Source organism: Kogia breviceps, chromosome 10 (assembly GCF_026419965.1).
Source record: "Kogia breviceps isolate mKogBre1 chromosome 10, mKogBre1 haplotype 1, whole genome shotgun sequence".
NCBI lineage: Eukaryota > Metazoa > Chordata > Mammalia > Artiodactyla > Physeteridae > Kogia > Kogia breviceps.
In genome coordinates, this window is record NC_081319.1 from 77,760,873 (window position 1) to 77,772,996 (window position 12,124).

Genomic DNA, 12,124 nt, shown 5'->3' on the forward strand with positions numbered 1-12,124 from the left:
TGGATTTCAACTCAAGAAATGTATGCAACATGATTTTTAAAGAAATAAAATAGGGGCATTATAGTCTCATGATTCAGTTGTAGGCTCTGGCTTCCCAAATACCTGGGTCCAGATCCTAGCCATATCAGTTACCAGTTCTGTCAAGTTATGTAATATCTCTGCACTTTAGTTTCCTCATCTGTAAACTGGATAATAACTATAATTGCTCTATAGGGTTGCTGTGAAAATTAAATGAGTTGATATGTGTAAACCACTTAGAATAGTGCCTGACACGTTAGCTATTAACAGCATTAGGCTATTATTTACATTAAAAATGGAAACTCCATGTTCTTGAAATGATAAGCTAATTTACTTAAAAGTGCAGTGGATACCAGATGCCAGGTCATCAACATTAAAGAATCAAGAGAAAGAAATAGTAGCCTGTGTGTTACTATAACTCTGGTCTAGAGGTACCACACTCAGAATTCCTTATAGGAGTATACCTAGTACAACCTCTATGGATAGCAATTTGGCAAATCTTATCAAAATGAAAAAACACAACCCTTTTTGACCCAATAATTTCACCTCTAAGAATTTATCCTACAGACACATTACACGGTACAAAATAACAGATAGATAGATAGGTAGATATTCACCGCTGTGCAATCTGAATTCATGAAGCAAATGTTCATCAACGAGAGAACAATGAAATCAATTATGATACATTCATTCAATGCAACAGAAACCACAGCAACACCAAAAAGAATGAAGCAGTTCCATACATATTCCTATGGAGCTATCTCTAAGATACATTGTTTGAAAAAATACTAGGTGACCAACTGGATAACTATGTTAACCAGCTGTTTAAAAAAAAAAAAAAGCTGAACATTATACGCTCATTTAAGCTTAGAATATTTCCACAAAGGTACCCCAAAAATCAGTAACAGTGCTTATCTCTTGTAGTATAGGTGCGTGTCTGGAGGACATGGGTTAGAGGCAATATTTTTCACTGTATATCCTTCTGTACCTTTTAAATATACTTTTTGTGCTTCTTCTATTATAAACTAGCAAAATAATTGTAAAAATTCCTATGAAGAGCATCAGCTAATTATCCAAGCTGAACCTGAAATAAGACTTAAAATATAAAACAAAACAGATCTTGATTATTTTTATTATTTTAACAAGATTTGAAATAAGCCAGATAGGAATTTACTCTAGGGTATCTTTCTCAATTTCATTCCAACAATACCCTAAATAACACATCAGCTATGCCCACAATAACAAGGATTAAGTTATCTTAACCCCTCACTTTGGCACTCATATAGAAGTACACACACAGAGTTTTTTCTTTTTCTTTCTTTCTTTTTAAATTGTGCTTTCTTGATTCTCATTCCAAATACTTTGTTTCAGTTGGAATATATTAGAATAAACGCAATTATCAGGTATCCAGTAAGGCAAAAGACTCTTCTGTTAAGTCCACTTGGCTCCAAGATGTGAATATGACTAATACAGACTCATTATCTGCTAGGGATAACAAATACTTGTGAAGTAAGTTGAGGCATTCTACTCATTTGTGGAAATGAACACAAATAATTAGCTGAATTTGGAATCTAAAGTTAAGTTTTCCAGTGGAAACTCAAGTGGAAACACAAAAGGGGGACATCAAGAGGGTCAATATCCTGCAGACTAAGTGGGTGGGGAGTCCTTCCAGCGCATTCCTCTGTGGAAGCTCCTTTCTCCTTGAAAATTGGATTTATTTTTCATTTCTTTTCTCCATGGCCAATGGAGAATCTACTCTTCCTCAACTTTCCCAAATAAATTTGGTTCTGGTATAGAACATTTTGGTCAAAATCTCTCAGAACCTCTGGCATGGCGATCCAATGGGACTTGAGAACACTGAAGTAGGAAGCATAAGTTAAAAACTACTTGTGGTTGCTATTTGTAAGATGTGGTAATACGTGAGCCAGGCCTGTTTGAATCATGTTATTTCTGCTAAAAAGAAGCTAACCACATAAAAATAAAAATATTCATTTTTGTGAAAAATGTCATTAAAATTTCTATCTTGCCAGTTTCAGGTTTACCTGCTATAATTAAGCAACTGCAAACATCAGCATAAGTTACTTTGTACACTTCTACACTTTCCTGATTTGCCCATTGAGTTCTTTGGAAGGAAACCTTTAGATCTAAAATGTTGTATGTGCAGTATTGTTTCTACCGCAATAAGTATCTTCTCATTTCTGTAAATATCTAGTCCCTCACCAAGGTACTTGAAATCTGTTTAGATTCAAAATTCATATTAAGTTTAGAATTTTTACTTCAGCAGTGACTTCATAAATCTTGTAATAGTCTTCAAAATTGTTACAGGATTAGCATTAAATCTGTATTTGCTACCTAATATAAAAATATTATGTTATAAATACATATAAAGAATATTACATTTATGTACCAATTCAGCTTTCTCATTCTGCTTGTGCCCACATCATAGAATATTCTTTAAATTTTAAAAAATGAAACCCACATGTTTGATAAAATACTGAGTGCTGTTGTCTATAGTGTGTTTGTCAAAATCTCTGTGGAGGCTAAACTCTTTATTTCCTAAAGTAAAGTACGAGGTGCTTCATAAATTTCTTCATATGTCAAGTACTCTTCCTCTTGGCTGCACTCATACTCCATTCTTGTATTCTTCCATTTCATTTTTATTTATGTCTTTTTATTCAGAAACTGCTGCTGGGTATTGGAAGGTGAAGTATCATATAGAGTCCTCCATGCTTCCCACATTTGAGTATTGTCCCTCTGCTTGTACTTGCTGGCTTGTATTGAATAAAATTCCCCAACAGCTTGAACTCTCAACTGTGGTACAAGAAGTTACATTGAAACTTTGGTTGCCCCAGGATCTCTTACAAAAGTCTGTACCTCTCCTGACTCTTTTCTTCTGAACTTAAGAGTTGTTGGGAAGAAACAGCTTTTAAAGAAATTTTATCCTTTCTCAGCCTTCCCCTTGCCAGGTAATCTAATATTTAAGAAGGACCTGGAATCTCAGATAATTGCCTCTTATACTTTTCACTTCCATAATGGTGGACTAGATCTTTCGTTAAACTTGAAACATTAGATTTTACAGAGGAGTAATACGTATCTCAGGTTAGAGCAAGTGAAAGGTTAGTAGCACTATTACTGACTTCTGTCACTCACCGACCACATGGGTTGTGTATGACCTGAGTGGGCAGGCAAATGTCTTCTTTCTCCTCACTCTTGTACACAGAGCTCTCTCAGTGCTGTGTCTACAGAGGATTTCTTTTCAGATGAAGTTGGGCCATTCTTTGGCCAAAGGCTATAGTATAATACAGTTAACTTTCTCATTTCAAAACTTAATTGGGATGTTAAATTTGTCATTCTATATAACTAGGAAGAGTTTTTTTTAAACTAAGGAAATTAAAACTAAAAAATTTATTGAAGAGAAGACAAGAAAGAATCACCAAATTCAAGGATTCATAATTTAAAAATTTAGAAAAAGTACACAATATTTTCTATTCTAAACTTCCCCAACTCCTTCCCTACATTATAGATGAGAGAGTGAAGATAAGGGACACTCCCAAGATTAAAATGATAGTATTAAGATATGGTTATACATCAAATCCCTTGACTTCTAGTACACATAGCTAGTATATAATAGAGGCTTTATTATTTTACGTAGAATGAACTGTACCATGTTATCAACATAGCTGAGGTTTCCAGTGAGTAAAAATCAAAATATAGCAAGAGCTTGAACGTAGAAAGATGTGGATGAGTAAATAGAGAAAAAATTAATTATTTTATGTATGCATAATAACCAGGTTAATTACAACTTCCTCATACTTTGTAAAGCAAATCCACTGAAGAGGTCTTTTAGGTAACATTTTATTAGCCTAGTGTTATTTATTGAATGAGTTGGAGAGCACTACAGCTGAAAATCTTTAAAACTACTTTATAATATAGAAGTTCCTTATAGTTCAGAGTTTCCCTTTATAAATAATCAGTGAGCTCTGTCATTTTGAAAGCAAAAGGGGGAGTTCAGATGTGAGGATGAAATTTAAATCTGCTTACTATCAGTTATAAAATTATATCTCGGCATAGCTCCACTACTAGTAATGGCAAATGGTTCCTACTGTGCCAACGAACTTGTAGATGAAAGTATAAACTTTGGACAAATTATAAAAAACAAGTACCTGAAAGCAAAAGGGACTGATCTAACACAGACAGAAACTGAAAGGGGGCGTACCTATATTTAGAAGAAGGGAATGGCTGTGGGTTGAGTTTTCTGTTTTTACTGTTTTAGCCCAAGGGTAGGCTCCAGTCAGTATAGGGAGGACATGACCTTAGAGGCATGAAGAACTATAGGCCAGAGTTCAGGGCAACTACAGTATGTGTAAAGTGAAAAAGAAAATCCCAAAAAGGACAGAATCAAAGAAGGGAAGTTCCAAATTCAGTGTATAAATTTTACCCAGTCTTTGACTAACTTCTTAACTATTCCTTTGTAGTACCAAATCCAAAAAACCCAGGTAATCAGGTAAAGTTAAGTGAAGCGAAGAGAGAATCTAGCTGCTGAAGAGGAATTTGAGTTTGGACTTTAGAGTTCAATCTAGAAAAGTAAACTGCCTGCTTAACACACATATGCACACACCACCACCACCACCACCACCAACAACAACAACTCTCTTCATAGGAATATAACAGAATCTGAAATCTCTACAATATATTACTCACAATGTCCAGGATATAACTTAAAATTACTAGACATGCAACAATAAAAGAAACTGTGACTTATACTCAATGGAGACTAAAATAATCCAGGTATTTAATTTATCTTACAAGGATTTAAAAGCAGCTATTATGAAATAAAATAAACTTGTAATAAATGATAAAAAATAATAGTAGAAAAATGTAAACTACAAAAAGAAATCAAAAGGAAATTATACAACTATAAAATAAAATATCAGAACTAAGACATTACTGGGTGAGTGTTAATATTGAAGCTGACAGTAGATAGAGTTTGGAACATAAAGGAAGATCAATAGAAGTTATCCAATCTGAAGAACAGAGAGAAAAGATTGAAAGAGAAATTAAACAGAGCTTCAGGGATATGTGGAACAATATCCGAGTAACTAACGAATATGTACTTGGTGTCTCAGAAGGGGAGAAGAGGGAGCATGAGGCAGACAAAATATCTTAAGAAATAATTGCTGATAATCCCCCCCAAATTTAAAAATATTTCATTTTCAAGAAGCTCAGTGAACCCTAAGCAGAATAAATACAAAAGAAAACCATTTCTATGGATATCATGGCCAAACTGCTGAAAACCAAAAATAACGATACAATTTTGAAAGCATCCAGAGAAAAATAACACATGACATACACAGAAACAAAACTACAAAATCTACTGATGTGATTAAAAGAAAAAGAATGCTAGAAAACAGTGGAATGATATAATTCAAGTACTGAAAATGAAACTGCTAATCCAGAATTCTATAGCCAGAGAAAATATCTTCTAGAAATGAAGGAAAAGTAAAGATATTTTCAGAAAAATGAAAATTAAGAGAAACCATCACCAGCCAGCATGTGCTATAACAAGTGCTAAATAAAATTTAGTAGAACAAAAAAGGAAAATGATACCAGAAGGAAAGTCTGATCATCAAAAAGAAGTAGAGGGACAGTGGAGATGGTAAATGTTAAAGTCATTTGATTATTTAAGGCAAAAATAGTGTTATGGTTTATAACATGTCAACATAAGATGTGTATCAACTATAGCATAAAGAACAAGATTAAAGTAGATAAACCTATATAAATATAAAAGTCTAACATTTCATGTGAGTAAAACAGTACAATAACAACTCTAAGTACATTGAAAATTTAAGGATCTATATTGTAGTTCTTAGCATAACCACTAAAAAATGATGCAAAGAGATATCACTAAGAAATCAGTAGATACATGAAAATGGATTTCTAAAGGAGTGTATAATTAAACCCAAAAGAAGATAGGAAAGAAAAACAGAAAAAAAAAAATAGAGAAAACAAGTAGCAAAATAGCTGACCTATATCCGAACTATGTCAATACATACATTAAGCATCACAGATTTAAAGACTAAAACTTAAAGATACAGAAAGAAAGGAAAAAGAAGAGCCAACAATTTTTTGTTTACAAGAGATGCACTTTAAATATTAAAGATACAGATATACTGAAAGGAAACGGAGAGAAAAACACATATCATTTAAATAGCATAAAAAGGCTATTAATCAGATGAAACAGCTCAAGATGGATAGTATTGTCAGTGATGAAAAGAGAGATTTCATAGATATAAGTAAATGGAGAGATATGCCATGTTCATGGATTATAAGACTTGGTATTGTGAAGACATTTATATCCTCAAATTGATGTAAGATTTCAATCCAATCCCCTTCAAAATCCCACTAGGCTTTTCCCTTTTCTTTCTCTCTTTCTATATCTCCCTCTTTTTCTTTCTTTTTTTGGGTAGAAACTAAATTTTAATTCTAAAATTTACATGGAAATACAAGGATACAACATATCCATATTAAACCTGAAAAATAAAGTTTGAGGACCTATATACTACCTGACTTTGAGACCTCCTATAAGCTACAGTAATCAAGGCAGATGACAATGACAAAAGAACTGACAAGTCAATAGAACAAAATTGAAATCCCAGAAATAAACTGACACAGATATATGGTCATTTGAATTTCAACAAAGCCACCAAAGCAATCCAATGGGAGAAAAGAGTCTTCAACAAAAGGTTCTGCAGTAACTAGATATATGTAAAAAAGTGAACATGGCCTCAACTCATAAAAGACACAAAACTTAATCTGACTCAGTTAATGGAACTTAACATAAAAGGTAAAGCTAAAAAGCTTCCAGAAGAAAACACAGGAGAACATCATCATGAATTGGGAGTAGCCAAAGCTTTCTTAGACAGAACACAGAAAACAATAAACAAAAGAAAATATTGTATAAATTAGACTTCATTAGAAGTTCAAAACTTCTGCTCAACAAAATATACCATTAAGACAATGAACCGGTGAACTACAGAGAGAAAATATGTGAAAAACATATATTTGACATAGGATTGTTATACAGAATATATAAAGAACTCCTAGAAATTGTAACAAGAGACAACCCTACCTCAAAAATATTGTGTAAAATATTTGAAGAGACTCCTCCTTGAGGAAGATATATGAATGGCCAATCAGCACATGAAAAAATGCTCAGCATTATCAGTCACTAGGAAAATACAAACTCAAACTATAGTGAATTATTATTAAATATCCATCAGAATGGTTAAAAGTAAAAACAATGACAACACCAAATGTTGATGAGCATGTGGAGCAACTGAAATTCTCAAATATGGCTAAGAAAGTATAAAATGATTACATCCATTTGGGAAAAAAATTCTTGCAGTTTCTTTAAAAACTGAACACATAGCTACTCTATGACCCAGTAATTTCATTCCTAGCTATCTACCTAAGAGAAATGAAAGCATTTGTCCATAAAGACTTGTACAATAATGCTCATAACAGGTTTATTCATAATACCTCAAAAACTAGAAATAGTCTAGGTGTCCACCCAAAATGAGAATGAGTAAACAGATATATACAAGCAACTTACTCATCAATAAAGAAGAATAAATTATACGTATACTAAAAAACATAAACTTCAAAAATGTCCTGAAAGAAATTTCACACAAAAGAGTATACATACTATATTCTCTTTATATGAGGTTCTAGAATGGAAAAAACTAATGTATGATGAAAAAAACAGAACAGTGTTTGCCTTTCTGAGGATGGTGACAGGATTGTCTGGAGGAGGTATGAAGGAACTTTCTGAACTGATGGTAATGTTTTTTATCTTGAGAGGGGATTAGAAAACAACAAATTTATACATTTGTCAAAATTAATCAAATGGTATACTTAAGAATTGGGTGGTATACTGAATATAAATGTTACCATTAAAAAAAGGAACCATAAACAAATTATACATAATGAAGTGTTTAGGAATGAAAAGTAAGCTGATGTATGCAGCTTACTTTTCAATGTATTTAAAAAAATGAACAGATGGATGGATTAAAGAACAACTGGATGCATATATATATAGTAAATGCAAATATAGTAAATATATAGTTAATATATTAAATATAGTAAAATGTTAATTGTAGGCTTCCCTGGTGGCACAGGGATTAAGAATCCGCTTGCCAGTGCAGGGGACATGGGTTTGAGCCATGGTCCAGGAAGATCCCACATGCCACGGAGCAACTAAGCCCATGCGCCACAACTACTGAGCCTGTGCTCTAGAGCCCGTGAGCCACAACTACTGAGCCCACGTGCCACAACTACTGAAGCCTGCGCACCTAGAGCTCGTGCTCCGCAATAAGAGAAGACACCATAATGAGAAGCCTGTGCACCGCAACAAAGAGTAGCCCCCCACTTGCCGCAACTAGAGGAAGCCGGAGTGAAGCAGCGAAGACCCAACGCGGCCAAAAATAAATAAAAAAACAAACAAAAGAAAACAAAAAAAACCACATTGAGATTCCTCTACTCTAAAAAAAATCTTAAAAAATTGTTAATTGTAGAATCTAGATGGCAGATACATGGTATTTGCTCTACAATTCTTTTAACTTTTTTGTGTTTGAAAATTTTTATAGTAGAAAAAATCAATTATCTTGCTGTAAACTGGCTGCTTCTAAAAATCAGATTTATGAGAAAACCAGAACACATTTTCCATACTCAACAAGACCTCTCCACTCTGCACCAAAAAAGAAAAAAGAAAGGAAAAAAAAAAAGAAAAAGAAAAAATATCACTGACCTTTTTTCTTTTCCTTTGTTTGGTTTTAGCTGAGTCTTGTCCAGCACTCCCATTCCCTAGGGATCCTGATGTGGTTCTCCCTGAGAGCTGTGATCCAGATGATGGAGCACTTGGTGTAGGAGGAGGTGTGTTCTCAGGAGAGTCTGGGTAGGACCTTAGGCAAGACCCCTGTCCAAAGAGATGTGGCTTTGAAATCAAGCAACCAGAACTTCTACTAACATTTGAGTTTAACATCTCATGAATTCAGTAATATTTGAAAGTTATAAAAACACAGTTTATTACCATCCAGTCCACAGAAATGATGCCACCATCTTACCCATAAGGGTCTAAATATATTAGTTTTTAATCTGTCTGATCATTTAGATAAAAATCAGGATTCCTCAGATACAGCTTCCAAAACTTCTGCTGATTTTCTCAAATAGAGATATTTTTACTGAGAAGTTTTGTCAGTGCTTCAAACTTACTCAAAAGGAAGCTCTAAACTTTCCCCCCAAACAGGATGCCTTCCAGACATTCTTTGTAACATGGCGACCAGCCTTCGCCTAGTAACTCAAACTCAGTGCTTTAGGGTCACTGTAGATATATCTCTAGCTCCTCCAACACCTAGTTCCTTCCTTCATTCAGAATATGCCTCATATCTATCTGCTTTCTTTGGTTATGACTGCAAGTCTGTTCTCTCTTCCATGTGGAAGCACTTCAAATATTTGAAGCCTGTTTATTTCACAGCCTCTTCTCTTCTATAGGTCAAACACCTCAAGTTCCTTCCACCACTTATGAGACATGCTTTCAGGTTCCTCCTCCCTCCCATTACTCTCCTTTAGACATCCTTCACTTTGTCAATGTCCATCCTACAGGATGGTGCCTAAACATTGAAACAAAACAGAAAACATTTTCTTTTCAGTAACATCACAGTATTGGCTCCTAAGAAATGTATAGGCAAATAAAAGTTTCTAAGTCTTTTTCATGTATAGTATTGTTAATTCTACATTATCCTCATACTATCTACTGGCCTACAATTCTCTGTAATGTATTTTAAAAATTATGCTAGGCTTTGTAAAATGTTTTGCTGAAATTCAGATATTGTTTTCAATAGTATTTCTTTGATCTGCTTGCCTAGAAACATCAAACAAGAAGGAATAAACCTAATGTGGCATGAATTGTTCTTAGAAAAAACAAGGTAACTCCTAGAGATCGTTGCTTCCAGTATATAAACCGTATATTAGAAAACAAAATCTAGAAAATTAACTCAAATTAAAATTAACCTTGATACTCTGAGAAACCCAAGCTTAACTAGCTCAGTTCCTTATATAGTTAGTGTTCAAGAACGATAATTATTAAAATAGAATGCACTGTGTTAACTCCATGCCTTGAGTTTCCAATTCCAAGCTACTGTACATAGCACCTCCATCTGGATCTTTTGAACTCATCAACCTTTAGCCAAGAAACTTTCAATTCTTCCTTAATAACTCTAAGCGTCTAAGGCCTTTATTTTCTAATCTAACTCCCCACTACCCCTTCTCAATGAATTCTTGGCTTGAATATTTTAATCACAGTTTTTTCCCCCCAGTACAATTACACTTATGCTGCCTCTGAGGCCTAGAGTATTTTCCCCACTTTTACCATCTCATAAAAGTCTTATTTTTCCTTCAACACCCAACTTCCTCTCTGAAGTCTTCTTTCATGGTAATTAGGGAGTTGTTTTTAATTTCTGAAATTTCTGTCTACGCCACTCATTTGGAAATTAGTACATACAATCTTTAATTGTTTGTTTGTTTGCTTGTTAATTTACTTCCTTGGCTGTTTTACAGAATGTTCTATCTCCCTAAATACAGATCATATTAGTCTCAGAGCCCCCATTTGTACCTAATTTGGTAAAGTCCTTAAAGCAGGCCCTTGATAGTGGTTGCTGATTTGCAATGAGGATGTGTAAGATTCCTTATCTAGAGTGGCCATTCTTTTTGTGTCGTGTCAGGTAATAAAGGGCAGAAAGCCTTCCAGTCTCTCCGAATGTTCATTCTGACCACCAGTCACGTTGAAGGAGGGGTGTCTGGCAAGTCAGGGAAAAGCCTGAGGCTTGTACTAACATATTGAGCCAGGATACTTCCTGACACTCACACTCCCACCTCCCAGAGAGCCCAGGAAATCCAGCACATAAGCCATCTTTCTTAACGGCTGGGTTGCTGGGAATAGCAGCTGTGGTTGCTGAGCAGTTGCCCAGGGCAGCTTGGCCACCCTGGAGAACCGAGAAAACGGGAGGGACATAAAGAGTTTTCCTAGCCACGTAAGCAATCCCTTGAAAGTTAAGGGACAAGTAGGCTTGTTATGTTCACTGTAAATTTCTTCAATTAGGAATGTTACAATGAATTTGTCTGATGTTAATGAAAAGCATACTTATACACATATTCATAAAGTGAACATGTATCAAAGACAGTTTAAAGGGTGTTCTTTGACATCATAATTTGGGTTTGTAACATAAAGAAAACAAATAGTGTTTAATCAACTGTAGGGACTTCTAAAGTATATTCGCTGATAATAACGTATGACCTTTTCCAAGACAAAAATGGATTTTTAATGAGCATAAACATTTTAATTCCTATTTTAGTTCTAAGCCAATCTGGTTCTACAAGGGGCATAAAAAGATGTCAAACTTTTGGCATGTAATAAGATATAGGCATATATCTTTATATATTTTATAAGTATCCTAGAGCAGAGATATACCTAAATTTGGAGTTCACTGGGTTCACAGACCCCTTATATCTGCAGAATGGTTTCAGATGGTCTCTCAACACCCTGAAATTGTGTACAAAATGTGCAAATGTCTTTATGGAGAAAGGATTTACAGTTTTCTTCAGATTCTTTGAATGGCTTAGCCATTTTCAGGTTATATGTTTCACCCAACTTGAAAAGTTCACTTCACAATTACACATGCAGATGTTAACCTAACCTCCTTGCTGCCTTCTCTACGGTTATTAGGTTGAATTATATGAAACTGATGTTTATGTTAGTAAAAAAAAGTCAAATTATTGGCAAATTCATTAAATAGATATTATATTTCTGGTTTTCAGGCACATGCTGCTTACAGAGATATTTTTTATGCCAAAAATGATACACAGTTATTACATAAAGTCTTAAAGTTGGCAAGATGACTTTATAGTCCCCACAGGTGGGGATCCCAGCAACATAAATGGAATCAGAAAGGATGTGATTATCATATGATAGGGCCAATTGAAACACAAAGGATAAATGGAGCCATGCTTCTTTAAATCATGTTTAGAGATAAATCAATAACTGGAAAGTAAA

The 12,124-nt window shown here is 34.3% G+C and overlaps 1 protein-coding gene across 3 annotated transcripts in view; it reads right to left on the reverse strand.

The window, feature by feature from the left end:
* Positions 1-12,124, reverse strand: part of SUPT3H (SPT3 homolog, SAGA and STAGA complex component) — a 429,490-nt gene that overhangs the window by 93,161 nt on the left and 324,205 nt on the right. For all 3 annotated transcript variants that reach the window (XM_059077802.2, XM_067006330.1, XM_067006331.1), the window contains one exon: positions 8,825-8,992. In XM_059077802.2, coding sequence (XP_058933785.1) covers positions 8,825-8,992 — 168 coding nt within the window. The remainder of the gene's footprint in view (positions 1-8,824; positions 8,993-12,124) is intronic.